The sequence below is a fragment of the Tinamus guttatus genome, unplaced genomic scaffold, assembly GCF_059628265.1.
Source record: "Tinamus guttatus ecotype Peru unplaced genomic scaffold, ASM5962826v1 Tinamus_guttatus_pri_ptg000389l, whole genome shotgun sequence".
NCBI lineage: Eukaryota > Metazoa > Chordata > Aves > Tinamiformes > Tinamidae > Tinamus > Tinamus guttatus.
The window spans coordinates 8,126,740-8,144,593 of record NW_028288923.1 but is presented as its reverse complement, the minus strand read 5'-3'; the positions used below and the strand labels follow the sequence as shown (position 1 = coordinate 8,144,593).

Below are 17,854 nucleotides of genomic sequence, written 5' to 3'. Positions count from 1 at the left end.
TCGCGGGGGAGGTAGGCGAGGAGGGTGAGCGCCGCGCGCGTGGCCGTTTTCTCGGGAAAACGCCGGAAACTGCCGGGAACCTCTCAGCAGGCGGCCGAGTCCCCCCGGATCCGGGGACAGCTAAAATTGCCCGGCGGGAGCTCTCTCGGGGTCCGTCTGCCCCTTACCGGCCGTTGCGGGGGCTCCCCCCGAGCTGCGGGAGGCGGCGCAGCCGCCCTCGGGACCCGCGGAGCCGGCAGCAGGGGCCGCCGGAGCTCGGTCAGTGCCGGCGTGTGAGCTCGCTCGCCCCGGCCAGGCTGGGCGGCCCTCTCGGAAGGCGAGGGCTGTGCGTTCGGCAGGAGGAAGCGCTGTCTGCTGGCTTCTCACTTTTCCCTTCTCTGGTTTTCTGCTTGCAGGCAGCTCTGCAACAGGAATGACGGTGAACACGCCCCTGTGTTTCAGAGGGAAGAGCATCCTGGCTCCGATGGTGCGAGTCGGAACGTTACCAATGCGGCTTCTCGCTCTGGATTACGGTGCTGATATAGTGTACTGTGAGGTAGGAGGGAGTCTTACCTGAGAACACCTTTAATAAAAACAAATGTTTATTGTAATGCTTTTTATATCAATCTATATATATCCTTTTCATTAGGAAAACAGGGAAAGAAGAACCTCTGTGGCTTGATATATCACCCGTTGAGCTTTACTCAAATTATGGCCGACCTGTATTTTAAGACTACTTGATGATTTGTATTCAGCTAGCTAAAAGATGCACTATAGAAGTTTCCTTATATTCTGCTGTTTCTTTTTGGAGTTCTGGCTTTGAAATCAATCTTTGACTTTTACCAAATGCAGAGAACCCTTAAGTTCTTAGCATAAAGATAATTACCTCTTTAAACTTTATCTTATTGTTTTAGTCATTTATGTATTTGGGCAGTACAAATGCAGATCAGTTCTTAAGGATATCCTGTTATTGTAACATTGAGTTATTTTCTCTTTGCGCTTTTGGTAAATGGTCGTGCTTTTTGTTCCCAGCTCATTAAATATGTGTTTGAACAAAATTTTTCTTTAAGAATTACATAAAATGTTTCATCTTTTCCTGTTCATGTTTTAAAGCTTTAGTTCAGCATTGTTGTGTAATTAAACTTTTCATTTGCACTCTTTTTCTATAGATGATACTTGGTATTTCTAGATAGTTGTATCTGTAAAATAGGACAATTATCAAGAACTGGATAGCTTACATATTTTTATTCTTTGTTCTCAGGAGTTGATTGACATTAAGATGCTGCAGTGTAAGAGGGTTGTAAATGGCAAGTATAGCTTTTTTGTTGCTCCTTTTAAGCATTCTTTTATTCTAGTTGAGGAAAAATAACTTCTTTTCTGAAATAATTTTATAGCAATTGCAATGAGGTACAGATAATCTCTCTAAACAGCAGCAGTTAGATGCTAAAATTAGTGGGGTTTTTTTTAATTAGTGTGTTTTTTTTTTTCTTAAGACTGACCTTATACCTGCATGCTGTTCTGCAGTTTTTCACCTTCAGTTTCTTTCTTAAAGGATTTCAGTGATTTAGTTAGTGTTCGTCAGGAAAACCACAAATATTTTTGGAGGGCAGGGCTGATATGTTGGTAGCTGATATCTTGATATTCTTACTTGGATCCTAACACACACTCTTACTCTCTTCTTCACCATCTCTAGAATTTTCACATATTTGCTGCTCTGTCTTTTCCGTCACTCTAGTTTGTCTTCTAAAGCAACAGGTTTCTGAGCTGTTTCTAGCTTTCTGTAGTAAAAAATCAGAGGTCTAAAACAAAGTGTCTTTGCCTACTAAGAATCATATGTGCCCACTGTATTTTTATTTGTTGTATTTTCTTTCTGTAGGACTAGTTGTTTATAAACCCATCTTCATATAGGCTTCTTTCTTAGGAACTCTTCCCTTCCCAGATGGGCATATATTTCCTTCAGAAACTTCAGAACTCTTTCAGAAAAGAGAATTCATATAAAGCTTTCATTAAAGAGATAGATTCTTTTGAAAATCTGTTGTATTAAGATCATCCATTGTGTTCTATAGACATCATTGGCCTTTTGATTCATTTATTTTTTTTTTTGAATATGTTCTGCTAAGGATAGGCATTAAGCAGCTGTGTCAAACAGGAGTTTCAAACTGAGATATGTTTTATTTGCACATAAAATTTAAAAATTTAATGGGTGTTTTCCATTTCCTACTGTTGGGGAACCCTGAAGTGAATGCAGAACTCCAGGTGCGGCCTCACCAGGACTGAGCAGAGGGGCAGAATCGCTTCCCTCGACCTTCTGCCAATGCTCTTCCTATTGCAACCCAGGATGCAATTTCCCTTGGCCACAAGAGCACGTTGCTGACTCACAGTGTTGGACCTGTGACTCCCAGGTCCTTCTCTGCAGAGCTTCTTTCCAGCTGGCCAGCCCTTGGCCTGCACTCATGCATTGCATTATTTCTCCCCAGGTGGAGAATTTGTCATTTTAATTTGCTGAACTTTGTAAGATTTCTTTCTGCTCATTTCTCCAGCCAATTGAGGTTGCTGTAAATGGCAGCACAACAATCTGGTGTCTCAGGTACTCCTCCCAGTTTTGTATCATCAGTGAACTTGCTGTGAGTGCTCTCTGTTCCTTTAACCGGGTCATGCTGGGCCTCCCGACAGCAAAGTGGATCTGCTCGAAGAGAAAGGGTAGCCAAATTAGGATGTTCTCTCTGAATTAGAAATAAACAAATCAGAGGGGTATAAACTAGCTCAAAGGAATATAAAAAAAAAAACAGACACTAGGATTTGTTAATGTATTTGATGTATAGTATCCAATTAGAATACTTGCACAGGACAGAAAAAATATGCTGTTGAATTATAAGTATTAGGTGTGTTCCATATTTGACAGAGGTCAGATCACTGGATGAGCAGATATAGGCCTCGTAAAATGAAAGACTTTATATTTCTGGCTCATAGAATATTCTGTTTTATCTGTTTCTCATTTCATAGATGTCCTCGACACAGTGGACTTTGTTGCACCTAATGAAAGAATTGTTTTCAGGACTTGTGAAAGGGAGAGACACTGCGTTATCTTTCAGATGGTAAGAAATCAGCGTGCAGTACACTTCTGCAAACACAGATTAATGTTGCCAACACTACAGGCTTTAAAGGAGTCTAAATAGTTGTCTGTATTGCAGATTAGCTGTTCTAAAATGTTTCAGGTGGAGATAGAATTTCTGCAACACACTTGGTGTGAAATTATAATGTATTTGAATGTATGTAGCCTGAATGCTAAATTAAAAGTTCCCTCTACAGCTGTTTTCAAAAGAGGTGATTAAAATTATGTGCTCTATGAAAGCTCCTTATTTTCTTAACAGGTATTTTTGCTAAAATTCCAGACATACAGGTACCAAAGCTAAATGACACTGTGTAAGTCATATTTCTAAATCTTGCTGCGTGAACATCTCACTTGAAAGACTAAAAACACTGTCATTCTTTAGTCTGGATAAGAAAGGATCTATATGCATATTAAAGTTGTGTAAATAATTAAAGGCTGCTGAAGAGAAAGAGTGATAATATGCTCTTTGAGTCCACTGGCTGTAGGATAAGATAATGAGGGGGAAAGCTGTGTAGACTGCATTAGACATTGGGAAAGACCCTTTCCAACGAGGGCCAAGAACATTTGACACTGCTCTAGGCTAAGAGAGGGGCCTGACCTCTCAAGGTCCTTCTCTCCTTCTCTGCCTTGCTTATTGTCATTCCGTGGTTAACTTAAACATTTAAATAAAGCAGGGGTTTTGCTGTGAATGCATCTTTGTCACTTTGTAGTTTTGTGCACTAATTGTTTAGAGCAAATACAGTTACACACACCTGCAAGTGAATGCAGATTTTTTTTCACCTGATGCTATTTTGTAACTATATTCTTCTCTTTCACTAACAGGGTTCAGCAGATGCTGAAAGAGCGTTAGCAGTAGCTAAGCTTGTGTAAGTCATCTCCTCCCCTTGCTCTTTCTACCCTGTGTTTGAGTCTGCTGTACCAAGGAATTATCCCAGAAGACAAAATAAAATGATTAGGAGGGGGTCAAGATAGGTCTTGATAGGACTTTTAACAAAAGTAAGTTCAGTATGCCAAAGTGTTGCAGGAGCAAGCTGCACGGCAAAATGTAGCAGTGATCTGTGTCTAAAAAAAGCCAGGGATATAATGATGTAAATTGTCTGTACTGCAACTTCTGTTTAACAATTTTTATAGACTTTTATATATATGTATATATATATATATATATATATATATTTTTTTTTTTTTTTCTCAAAGCTACTGCTGTGTAACTTCCTTGCTGGGATTGCTGGCTGTTCACTAGAGCAGTTATTGTGTGGTTGATCTTTCCAATATGTAGCTTTTTTGGGTATTGCAATACCTGGAAGTAGACCAATATGCCTAAAAATGTCTGTTATTCTTTGTAGTTTGAAGCCCTCAAAATATTGTGCAAAAGCTACTCTCATACCTTAAGAAGCTTCCATTTTAAATAGATGTAAAGTAAGATGATTAACTATAGTGACAGTGGTCACTACTTGCAGCCTTCCCACACTTCCCCACAGCACAGGCAGTTGAAACCTGTGCCCAGGCAGGTGTTCAGACCACCCTTAAAAAGGTATGTAACTTAAATGAGAAGCTAAAAAATCAGAAGTTCAGATTTATTTTTAATCTTATATTCTTCTGCAAGCACCATGACAATAAAACAGGCTTCCTGGTAAGATGTGTATTTCCCACTGCTTGTTCTAACATAATGAAATACATTTTTCATTTTGTTTCTTTCAGGGAGAGTGATGTAGCTGGTATCGATATCAACATGGGCTGCCCAAAAGAATATTCTACAAAGGTAAGTAGATTTAGATTCCTCTTAAATAATCATTTCTTCCTTAGAGGCATGGAGTGTAAAATACATGTTCTTTTTTTCTGAGAAAAAAAACTGAAATAGGGAAACTTCTGCTCGTCTTGGTGAACAGCAGTGGCTTGAAGGTTTTGTTGTACAAAGTTTAAACTAAAGCTAGGCAAGGAAGGTTTCACAACTGTACGCTGCTCAGCTCAAACATGGATTAGTTTTAGCTAGGATAGTGGCTATCTTTAGGAAAGCGTATACAAGCTGAACTATTCCTGCATCATTTATGGCTAAAACATACAAGTCTAACGAATTTTTAGCACCATTAGGCCAATTAGTACAAATAAAGTTCAAATAAATTGGGCTGTGTTACTTCATCTTTATATCAGATGTACATGCAGAAATAGAGAAGAGAGAAAATTTGTGGTCGTTTTCAAAGGAAAAGAACTTCAGAGAATAAGGAAATAGCTGAGTCTGCAAGGTGTATCTAGAGACACCTGCTCCAACCACCTTCCTGAGGCAGGGTCAGCTAGTGCCTAGAGCTCAAGAACTTGTTCAGCAACTTTTGAAGTTCTCCAAAGGTGAAGACATCACAGTCCCTGGGCGACCTGTTCCAGTGTTCAGCTACTTTTACAGTGAAGAAGTGTTTTCTCATGTTCAGTAGACTTCCTTGTTTAGTTTGTGCCTACTGTGTCTCATCCTTCAGCTTGGAAGATTCAAAGCTTCATTCCTGGGGAGAAGCCTGATTGTAGCCTTCAAGCTTTCTGTCGTTGTCTTCTTTTCTTTCTTTTTTTTTTAATATATTTACATTTCTAGCTTTGGCCCAAGTTCTCTGTCATATATAACTGGTAAAACTTCACCCTTTCAACAGTGAAACTAATATATTTGTGTAGACAATACTTTCAACTTCACTGTTCTGTCTTAGGTCTTCGGTTACATTTGGAAACGTTTTACTGTCTTCTTACTAAAGCGTGGGGCAAATGTAAACAGTAACATAAGGTCTGTCCTACTTCCAACCATCAATCCAGATGCCTGTGAAATAAGTGAACATTTTTTTTCCTTCCCCTTAGGCAGTAGAAAAAGAAGAGCTTTTGTTTTCTGGCAGTTTGCTGCAATAGCAGATGTATAGGACATAGCCAATTGAAATGGGGTATTTGGTGTTTGAAAGCAATGTTGCTGAAACAGGGGATATTAAAGGCCAGAGCTGACACTGCTGAACATGCCCATAGCTTACATGATACCCTGACATTGTATAGACCCTACTTCAGAGTATCCTGCCCTCCTTTTTCATTCTCAGACAATGGAAAAGAATGGTTGTGTCTAAGGGGATTACATTTTCCAGTAATGGAACATTTCTCATGAGAAAATTACTTAAAAAGGAAAAGAGTTTTATTTTAGTCCAGAATGCTGTAATAAGATAGAGGAACAGAGCTATGTCTTGGCATTTGGAAAAAGAAGAACCAAAGGGTCGTAATAACTGTATATAGATTATATAAGACATGGCTGGTGTTTTCCTATCACAAAAATTGCTTTTCCATCGGGACCATGTGATGTGAATAAAAACTGTTGAATGCCCTTGTGATATTTTCTCTCTAATGGCCTAGGCTTTCAGCCCAGATCAGATATGGCAATAATGGAATCTCAGGAGCTGGTGCAAGGAAGGCATAGCCTGGAGAAATTATAGGGGGACATATACCTACCATTGTGGGTTGGCTTGCACTCTGAAAAACAATGCCTTAAATTTCTTCTAATGTATTTTATCAAATGTGACTTGGGAGTAGAGGTACCATGTACATTTCTAGGCTTTTTTCTATATTAAACCTTTGTTCGTTTGTTTCAATGATCATTTGTGAAAATGACAAGCTAAATGACCTATCAAAGTGAATATATCATAATATCGTATTTCATGATATCATATCATGAAATATCAAAATTCAAATGCTGGTGTATAGTTAATTTCTGACTAATATTGTGTTGAACAAGTTCACACTTGCCTGAACTTATTTCTTATGGTTGCCTTTTGACCTCGAGATCTATACATGCAGATGAGAGCATAGAAAGAGCAGCCAGATTATTAAAAAATACAGTATTCAGAGTTGTTATTTTATACAGGTACTTAATTTGCATGAGGTGTTTTTTCTGGGTTTGTAGTGACAGAAACTACTGGCATCAAGACCTCTCAAACACTGTGTAATTTATCTGTTCTACTGTCACTTAATGAGTAGAAAACAGTTGATTGCAGTTTTTAAAAGTAGTTTGTGAAATTGTTTCCTCCTTAAAATACTGCAAGCAAGTTAATGCCCTGAGTTACAGCTTAATTATTCTAATACAACTCTAGGAAAAGTATTGCTTCACCAAAGTGTTGACTTACATTCCTGCATTTCAGATTTTGCCTTTTTCCTAAATTATTTTTTTTAAGACTGTACTTTTTCTGTGGTTTGCTGTTAGTCAAAGTAATTGAGTTGCCAAATGTGTTTGCATTTTTCATGTCTCTAATGTATAACAGTTCCTCTGTATTTTGCCAGGGAGGTATGGGAGCAGCACTGCTATCTGATCCTGACAAAATAGAGTCTGTAAGTATCACCTTGGGGGTCCTCAAGTGCAGTGGAATATATCATAAACAGAACTCTATGGGAAGCAGGAATTAATGCACAGAAGATAGATTTGTAAAATGGAATAAGGAGTTTTGAATATTAATATTAAGCTTAAATTGTTCTTAGATGTTACTATTCTATTAAAAAGAATATCACTGAGAAATGATTTGAGTAGTCTGGCAGTGCGAGGCAACACTGTTTTACTTGCCGGTTGTCCTAAGGTTGTCCACTTCTCTTGGGCAAAGTGAATTATCTCCTCAGTTAAGGACTGTGTGTGTTCCTCTGGCATGTAAGATCCCTTACAGAGGTACAGCAATTAGTGTTACATTCTAATTTCCTTGTATACTCAAGAAAAGGAAGGCAAGCTTTATTCATGTCACTCTTCTGATGACAATTTCCTTTCCTTTGTTTTTTTTTTTCAGATACTGACTACTCTTGTTAAGGGAATTTGTAAACCAGTAACCTGCAAAATCCGCATTTTGCCCTCAGTAAGAACATAAATAATCATTATGCTGAAGTATTTTACTTTTAAGTTCAATTTTGTGTTTTAAAATTGGTTAGTATGTATGGCATTCTAATATAGTGACATTTTAGATCTGTTATTTTGGAATTATAATTTCTGTTTGGCATCGCAAACTTAGATTCTCCTCTGTAATTTAAAAGCTTAAAAAATAATAGTAGATGCCTTCGTGTTTGATGAATTCCAAATGTGTGGTTCTGTAGTGAAAGTATCTTAGTTCTGTTTATCCTAACCCACTGAATTGGTTTCCAAGAATTTACTGTGGACAAGCATTAGATTAAAATAAAAAGGGGAAAAAAAAGGCACTCTGACTCTAGAATAAGATTGCTACATGTGGCATTGATTGTGAGTAAATTCATGTGTAGAAAATCAGTGTGATGAATTTTCAATTTTTGGACAGTTCTCTTGAAGTTTAACCAAGAGGAGAAGACCAAGCCCTAAAACTACTTCTCCAGTTTCTGAGGTTCATAGTAACAATAAAGATTTCACAGATGAAATAGTTTATTAATGAAATTGCTTGTGCTGTATAAGCTATATGTAATCCACAGATCTGCAAGGTTTTTGCTTTAAAGGTGTTTTAAACATGTAATATAACTGCAGTCTTTGACATATAGTAAATAAGGAATCAACTTTTGCAGCCTTTTGGGAAAGTTTTTGATGGATTTCAGCACTACAGTTGCTAGCTTATGCAGTGAGATTCATAGTCATCATTCTCAAAAGCAGCATCTTCATCACAGTTAAAATGATTTTTCTGGATAGATTCTTCTCTACTTCTCTGAAATGTGCAGCATTTGCAGTGACTCTTTTAACATTGCTTATATGCAGAGAAAATATTTCTGTGAAAGGGAGAAAACTTGGGAGTAGTATGGCAGTTTTAAAGGACATTGTAGTAGGACTGTTTTTTTTGCCCAAGTGGTTATTTTTCCTATAGTCAATACTTTTCTAAAATGCAACCATTATGAAGGTAATAAAAATGTGTAAATTCATTTGTTATAGCTGCTGTAGTTTCTTACCAGATTTTTTTTTAGTTGAATTCTTTACATACATTTTAAAACTCCTGAAGTTCTGTCATCTTTTTTTCTATGACTGATTATTCTGCAAGTGTGTATTTAATTACCTGCATAATTACTGTGGTTGAGAATGAACCACTTCTGTAGTTGGATTAACTGTAGCTACCTATTGTTCAAGAAGCATTTATTCATCCACTTAAAATTATTAAATAGTCATTTGAACCTGTGTGAAAAGATCACTTTTTCAAGGTGTTGCCTAATACTCAATCAAAGAACTGGCACCTCTCCTTTTTATTTTCTACAACTATCCTAGACCCTCTTTTTGTTTCAAGCTGCTTTTGCATAACATGTCTTCCATGAGAACAGCAGGTGAACTTCTGTTTCTTTGTCCATGCAAGCTGGTAGCTGTTACACTTTTCACAGACTTGATCTGCTTTGAAAACTGTCTTTTTTTTTTTTCTTTTTTTTTTCCTTTCCCTCTCCCTCCCCTCCGTTTTTCCTTCCTTTGCCAAAAGCTGCAGAGCTGCCTATAGCAGGCTAATCCTGCACAGTACAAAATTTCTCTCTGCCTTTTGTTAACAGTATTTTACTTCCTGAAGCTTTCCCATTCCCTCTGCATCTTTTGGTCAATCGGTCATGTGTTAATACCACTCAAATTGTTTAGACACTTGTAAACTGTTGATACACATGTGTGAGAAGAATATTAAGGATGCATGATTGCATGTGAGGTTGACTTCAGGAGGCATCCTCTTAATTACCTATCCAAGATGCATTTTAATTGGTTCAAAGAATAGGCATTAAAGAGGACCTGCTAATCAAGCATTTTCTATCACTTTCAAAAGACAGTCTAAAAAACTGTTGATGGATATTCCCCTACTAGAAAGTATTATGTTCCCTGGCTCAAGAAGATTCTTAATCTTCCTTTCCTTAGGGGGAAAGTATTGGAAGGGGTATTGTGAGGAGTTTTATGTGTTGTTTAGCCATCATATGCCATTTTTTTTTGATGCCTATGTTGAAGAGGTATGGATATTGGAAACTAGTGTTGAAATACAGGAGTCGTATACCTCTGATGAAGGAAAAGACTTCCTTAAGTTGTTTGTGTGGTGATTGTATGTGTTTTGTGTTTGTTTTTGGGATTTTTTTCTCTTTTTACAAAGATCATGTCATTCTCTTTTATCCCTTAGGTTGAGGATACTGTAAATTTGGTAAAGAGAATAGAGAAAACTGGTGTTGCTGCCATTGCAGTCCATGGAAGGTAAATGTGTTTTACGACTGTTGCACTTTTATTGCAGTTTTCTGGCAAACGGAGCACATTAAGATAAGACCCTATCAGATATATTCTACTGTTAACATGTGGTTCTGATTTCCACTGCTGGCTGAATCAATGTTTTAGATGGTTAGACCAGTAATTACGGAATTAATTTATTTGGTGATATTTTTCTGAAATTTTAGCCTCAGTAAGAATGAAATAAAACTAAATCTACCTTGCATTGGTAAGTCCCAAAATGTCATTAGCATAGTGACAAAGTCCAGTCTGAATTTCTTAAAAAAAAAAAAAAAAAAAAAAAAAAAGAGGCTTTATTTTGATATGGAATTACAGTATTATTTTTCTTTTTAAAATGCATTTGATATGAAATAATTCTATTAAAAATATTATTAATCAAGCATATAACGTAATTGAGGGTAAATACTTACGTCAAAATAGTCCCTGAATGATGAGATCTAGATACATAAAGATTCCATAGAAATCTGTGATGTTTTCTTTATCTGTATTGAAAAGGAATAAGGAGGAGAGGCCTCAGCACCCCGTCCACTGTGATGTGATCAAAGCCATATCTGAAGCAGTCTCCATTCCAGTAATAGCCAAGTAAGTTGAGCTGGTTAAGCTGGTTATTGAAGATGAAATCCAACCAGAGCAAAAATGAGCAAGGTTCTTCATGTAGGGCAAGTGCAATGTTATCTAAGCATCACTCTTAAGTAGCTTACCCACTTTTCAGTTTTCAAAATGAATTTTTAAACACGAAATTCAAAAAGCAAGCAAGATTTATACCTTGCAATGAAACCTTTGTTTTTTTTCCCTAGTTAAAAGATGAAGCTACCAATAACAGTAGTAGGAGAAGGGATTAAAATATAAAATGAAGCTAACTATATTTTCCATGAGTAGGAAAAGTAAGCAATTACTATATAAAAATGCAAGAAATTTATTTCTGATAAATTAATCAGTATCTCATTTTACTTCTTTGCAAGGGTCAGAGTGTGCTGAAATAACCTCTTCAGTGCTATTTCTTCAATCCTAAATCCCAGTTCTTCTCTAAAGAAAGGATATGATTGATACTTTCATACAGTGATTTCTAAAATGGGATTGTGCTCCTGGAATCATCTCTCAAAACTACAGGAAGATTTCTTGTATTGTCTTCACATTCTAAGTGTCTAAACTAACTTACTGCTTTAAATTATGTAGCTTTCTTTGGTTTCGAATTTGACAGTGATTTTTCTTTTAAAGGGATACACTCAAAGCTTGCATTGCTAGTTTTATTTACTTTTAAAAAAGAATTATACAGGGAAACTTTGGGAGAAAGATAATGTGTTTCAAATGTTCTTTTTTCTTCACAAAAGCACCTGATTTGTTGACTTGAAAGCAGAGGCAGTACAAACTTATTTTAACTTTGAAGTGTTGTGTGACTGATTTATAGTTCTTCTGCATATGTGCCAGAGCAAAAATGGAATGATGCTATCCAGATTAAATTCATTTTCAGTATCGCCAGTGCCAATAGCATTAGCATGCAATTGGAGGTTGCAGCACTGGAAATAATGTCATTTTCAAACAACATGGAAGTGATTCATTCTGGACCTCAGGCACTAAAAATGGTGTAAAGGCTCATTTTGCACAAGCTGTAATGGTGGTTGACCATCATTAACAGTGTTCCATCACGCTGGAAAACACAAGGCTCTGTTAAAGCACAAGTGGTCTCAGATAAGACTTTCTTGATCAAGTGATGTTTATTTTCAGTGGAGGATCTCATGACTTCATCAAGGAATATATGGACATTGAGACCTTCCAGAAAGCAACGGCTGCCTCGTCCGTAATGATAGCTCGTGCTGCCATGTGGAACCCCTCTATCTTCAGAAAAGAGGGTCTTTTCCCTTTGAAGAAAGTTATGCAAGATTACATCAAATACGTATGTTTATTGAGCAATTTTACTCAAAATCAGCATTGTTTAGCAATGTTAATCCAAATCCTACTACAGTATTTTAATTCCTGCTAGTTTCAGATGCTCTGATAATATTAACATACAGCATAAGATGCAGGTCTTGGAAATTGCCTTCACTTTCCTTGTGTCACTTTGGTCAGCAGTTTCTAGAAAAAAAATAAAAGCAGGTTTTATTGATCTTTTTTACGTGTGTCCCATACCTTTTAAAGCTTTTGGGGAACACTTGCAACATTATCTTGAAAAGGTTCAGGAATTTTCAAAGCTAATGAAACACAGGCAATCCTATTGATGATGTGTCAGTGTAAGTAACAGAAGGTGAAGGGATATTACATAATAAGTACCTTGCTAGATTTTTTTAGGAACTACTTCCTTATCACAAATATTGTCAAGAACAGCAGAGAAACAAAGGGAATGATTTGTCAATCATGCAGTGTTTTATTGTGATTTTATAGCTTCCATCTATTTTTGCTGAACTATTCAAAATATGTTAAACTGAAGTAATAGGAGGTGAATTTGTCTTCTATGGCTTGCTTGTGACATCCATTTAGATTTGGTTTTTAAATTTTGGAGAGACATAAACTAGCTACTTTCTGAAATAGTTCTTCACTGCTAGTCAATTTTGTGAATTGGTCAACTCTTGTAACAAGTGTGGAAATAAGTTGAACAGCTTCTCATGAAAATGTGCCCAAACAGATTTGTGCTCGCATTCTTTAGTAGTCTTGAATATATTTTTGAGAAATCCATAGATTTTACTTTGCACTTCCAAAGTAATTCTGAAATTAATCAAGAAACGTGATTGTTACTTACACATCTCTTTGGTGTATGTTTTTTATGTATTTTGTCTCTCTCCTTCAGGCAGTGAGATACGATAATCACTATACCAATACAAAATACTGTTTGTGTCAGATGTTAAGAGAACAGTTGGAAACAACTCAGGGTAAGAAGCTGCATGCTGCACAGTCTACACAGGAAATCTGGTGAGCATCTGCTTCAGAAACGAGAACACACCTTGTATCAAACCTGAAACCAGTACTCTGTCTGGCATTTCAGACCTTCAGAAGAAGTTGCAAAAACGTCCCCTTAAATGTGCAATATTATTCCATATATATACTTTTCCAAGTTTCTGCCAAGCTCAGGATTTCAAGTTTTAATCCACTACCCTTTTAACCTTAATGTCTGTATATTCAGCATAGTAATTTGAGTGGTGCTTACCTCACTGAATGACAGGCGTGGATCCTGTGTTTGCATTATCTGAGTTACTGTAACAAAAGTTTCAGCATTCTGTGGTGGCACTCGGGAGGCTAAGAGCACAGCTGTTTTCATTTGGAGGTTTTTTACACAGGTTTTTCTGTGTGCATGTGGGTGTTTTTGTCACGGGGGTTTTTATTTAGGTGAGCACTTAGAGATGAACTCAAAGTCTGAAGGTGGACTGTATGAAGTGGGGAGGTGTTGCTGTTTTTTATACCTGAAATATCTTAACTTAACTTTAAAACCTTTTTGGAGAAATGTATTTGCTTTAGTGACCTCAACCTCAAAAACAATCTAAAATGAGATTTCTGGAATGAGGAGAGAGGAAAGGAAGAAAAGTTTAGAGAAACTATAAAATATACATATAATCAAGGAAGTCACTAAGAATAAAAGGTAATTGAGGCTTGGGCCCACCCTAAACTGAACAAAATAGAGATCTAAGCTTGTATGTGTTATATTCCTGTTGAGCGCTATGATAATCTCTTCATGGGATGGAAGGGAAGAGAAAGAGTCTCTATTTTTATAAAATACACAATCTAAAGCCATTTGTTATCTTACACGTATGAGCATGGAAAGAAGTGTTGAAGTATTTTGCAGATGCAATTACTATATTTTAGCAAGCCCTAATCAATGTTCACTTTATGTTCAAAATGAATACAAATGCCCACAATCCTTCTCTAAGTATTGCTGCCCACAATTATTCCATTGCAGTAAGCAAGAATATTAACAATATTTACATTTTGGAAGTTACATTTCATTTTGGAATATAAGTAGCTAAATAATTTTTAGCGTAGTAACTTACTACCTTTTTGGCTCATATTCTAATTTGGTTAAAGAGATGTAGCATTGATTGAAATTAAAAACAGTTGTTACACTTTAAAATAAATCTTAGCCAAGAGTGGTGGTGGTCTTTACTGAATGAATAGTAACACGTATTATGTGAAGTAAAGAAACAGTTCTCAGCTTTTCAAGGTGGATGTAACCTGCCATGAATTCGAAGTTTAAAAAATATTTTGAGGCGTTTGCCTCTGACCCAAATCCTAGTTGTTTGTGTCTCATGCTGAACTTCAAGTCTAAATCAAAAGGTCACAGTTTTTAAAGTATTTGGATGCTCTATGATAGTGTTACTGCTTACAATATTTTAATACTAAAATTTGAAAGAAAACAAATTCCTCAATTCCTTGTCTCTTCTGTGTTTTTACTTACAATCTTTTTGGCCTACCCCTTTTTAGTAATTATTTCCTAGTTTTTGCTCATATTGCTTTTGTTGAATTGGTGCAGCAGAAGGTCACTCACAAGTTCTCTGTTGATTTGTCCACTTGCAGGTTATTATCTAAGTTAATAACTTGATTTAGCATTACAGGACATGTAATTCTGATGGTTTCTGACTGAACTTTCAGATTGCAAATAGAATATTTGTTGCTGGAAATGAATGCATTCTTTCACAATTTCTGACTCCAGTTTGTCAGATAAGCAGTAAAGCCAGAGTACTACAATGTCACTGTGCAGAATATGTCCATGCTTTCATGTGGCTCACTATGGATATATCCTCTTTTTAAATAAAATGGATTTCTGTGCTTGCTTTTCTCTGTCATAGAATACAAAAATGTATACGCTGATCTCTAATACCAAGGAATTCTGTTTGAATAGTGAGGTCTTTGAGATGGCTGACTTCTATGAAGAAACAACAACAATTTTCACAGCTAAGAAAACATCTTTAGAAACTAAGATACAAGATGAAGATGACCAGATGGATGATCCAGATGTAATAAAAATGGCTGTTAGATTTGACAAGTAAGCATGCAAATTTAGTTTCTCACTATCCTGTAAATAAAAGCTGAGAATCTGACCATGCCTTGCACTTTTTGGATAATACCGGTTCACTTAGTAACAGTGCTTAATGAATTTTTATGAAGCTGCTTGTGTACATCATTCTATAATTGTTAGCATCATCATTCTTCCTCTGCTATTTGGATGTTTACAAGAAGTTCCTTAGTGCCAGGCATCCTGAGATTGTTCGTTTCTCCCAGTTGTTTTATGAAATATGTTGTGTGATTTTTTTAAAACATTTTAAGCATCTCTACGTAAAAGCATGTGAGACTGTAAACAGATTTGCTGATCATTTGTTTTGTTGTTGTTCATGCGTTTGTTTTTTGTTTTCTAGGCGAGAATATCCACCACAGATTACTCCAAAGATGTATCTCCTGGAGTGGTGCAGGAAAGAGAAGCACCCGCAGCCTGTCTATGAAACAGTGAGTCAAGAAAGAAACCTTCTTAAATCTCTTTCTTTTCCACATCTGTAAAATTGTTGCATTAGGACTCAGGGTAATGGGAAGTTCAGCTTCCCAGTCTGGCATAGCTTTAGAATGAGCTGCTTCAGAAATGGTAGTATGTGTGAAAATACACATGCATGAAAATAGCAGCTTATTTTATTGCAAGTTAAAAATGTGAAAGTTAGACTTCCAATCTGGTTTTGATTTAGGTGCCCTAATCGCAGGTCCATGACTAAGTGAGTGTGTCTGGATTACAGCAATTTGTGCTGTTTGCTCGTTAAGTTACATGGTGGCTTCCTTTTTAATTCTTATCTCCAGGTTCAAAGACCACTGGACAAATTATTCTGTTCGGTAGTGACAGTAGCTGAGCAAAAGTATAAATCAACTCTGTGGTAAGTCATCCTTAATGTCTTCTGCAGCTATACTATATTTTTTGAAGTGTTGCTTAAAACTCATAGTGCCAGGATTCTGCTGTCGACTTTTATAAAGTTGAATCCAGAAGGAAGAAAAAGTTAAAAATTTCCAAGAAACTGAATGTGACCAGAAAGGCTAAGTGCTAGCATAATCAAGTAAATAGTTACAGATTTAAATTCATTCGGTACATTGCTAGTTGTAGTGGAAGGGGTACAGATATGAGGCCCTTCTTTCTTTCACCTCTGAAGAGTCCAATAATTACCCAGAAACAAAGCAGAGAGTTGGAGGAGGGCATCTCTTCAGACCCAAACATTATCATAACAAGTTGGAAATTAGGTGTCTATCTGAAGTGAAGCAGAGGACAGTTCAGTGACTTCTCAAAGATCAGAGTTAATCAACGGCTACATGTAATGCAGCGTTAATGTTTTATGGAAATACACTCCTCTGTTAATGCTGGAGTCAACTTCAGGCATTTGCACCCAACTTCAACTTGATTAAATTGCAAAGCACAGCATTGGATGCTTTAAAGAGGATAAAGGCAACAAACCATTGGTGTTCCCAGCACTCCTATTTGGAGACACTAGGAAGTATATTAAAAAAAAAATGGAGAGATTTTTGATTTAAAAAAAGAAAAAAAAAAAAGAGAAGAAAGCATTTTCAAACATTGAATTCCACTAATTAGTAATGTGTACTCTTCAGCACTTCTGGAGCTTGAATTATTGTGCAACTAGTCTGGCTTGTGTTAGCTTCAGTGAACTCGTGCTGTTACCAGGCATGCTAGGCCTGAGTGTCCTTCCAGAAGCTGCTCCTTTAAAGCTTAGTTAGCTTTGTTTAGTGATGATATTTGTAAATATAAATTTATCTGAGGAGTGACTTGGAAACGATGACTGTTCAAAACACAAGACTTTATATTCCCAGAAACCCTTCTTGTCAGCTGTGACATAGCAGCATTGACACCTAGCAAAATTCCAGTCATCTCTGGAATTCATTGCTTGTTCTCCTGTTGTCGTCTGACTACAAATGCTTTTTATTTCATGATTTTGCATCGGAGGCAGGAAACTGATTGTATTTTATTGGCAGTTAAAAGACTCCAGTTTCTACTTATACCTGTGCTCTGCTTGCTCTTCAGGGACAAGTCAAAGAAACTGGCAGAACAGGCTGCAGCTATTGTCTGCCTGAGAACACTGGGTGTCCCAGAGGGCAAGTTGTGTGAGGGAGAAAACCACCTGATTAACAAACGCAGGAGGGAAGACCAGGAGCGCTTGAATAACAGAGACCACGGAGATGATGGTGCTGAGCCTTCCTGTAAGAAGGCTAATTTTATTGAAGGAGCTTCTGACCTCAGTGTGCCCGAGATGCCACGATAGCATGGAAGTTAGAGGTTTCAGAACTGTGCAGCTACAAATGTATACCTTGCTGTTCATATTTCATTTGGATCCTATCAGAGACTTATTTTTCCCAGGTGTGCAAACTGCCAATGAGAAATGTCTACTATTCACTTCTCTGTCCCCACAGTGCCTTTCGGACAGGCTAAATCAGCAACTTGATTTTAAAGAACATTGAGAAGATAATCCCAAATAATAAAAGTTTTTAATATCTAGTATTTTCAAAGCAATTTCATTGTTGGTTTTATCATTTATTTGAAGAGGACTATGGTATCTTGGTAACAGATATCTAAATACATCATCCATAAGCTGCTGAATTCATTTGGGAATTAAATATTTAATTTAATC

At 36.8% G+C, this 17,854-nt stretch overlaps 1 protein-coding gene across 1 annotated transcript; it reads left to right on the top strand.

The window, feature by feature from the left end:
- Positions 1-406: 406 nt before the first annotated feature.
- On the top strand, positions 407-17,514 carry DUS2 (dihydrouridine synthase 2). Its single transcript, XM_088530901.1, has 15 exons — positions 407-535; positions 1,241-1,286; positions 2,983-3,074; positions 3,914-3,957; positions 4,790-4,850; positions 7,376-7,423; positions 7,867-7,932; positions 10,159-10,229; positions 10,755-10,841; positions 11,985-12,153; positions 13,042-13,163; positions 15,085-15,228; positions 15,599-15,686; positions 16,026-16,099; positions 17,251-17,514. Exons 1-15 carry the CDS (start codon positions 413-415, stop codon positions 17,486-17,488), a joined length of 1,473 nt encoding a protein of 490 aa, XP_088387027.1. The 5' UTR covers positions 407-412; the 3' UTR covers positions 17,489-17,514.
- Positions 17,515-17,854: the final 340 nt, after the last annotated feature.

Excerpts from the sequence above, each read along its gene's own strand:
- DUS2 (XM_088530901.1), top strand. The coding sequence starts at position 413 with ATGACGGTGAACACGCCCCTGTGTTTCAGAGGGAAGAGCATCCTGGCT. Across the intron at positions 7,424-7,866 it reads ATCCTGACAAAATAGAGTCT|ATACTGACTACTCTTGTTAA; the intron begins GTAAGTATCACC and ends TTTTTTTTTCAG. Across the intron at positions 15,687-16,025 it reads CGCAGCCTGTCTATGAAACA|GTTCAAAGACCACTGGACAA; the intron begins GTGAGTCAAGAA and ends TCTTATCTCCAG.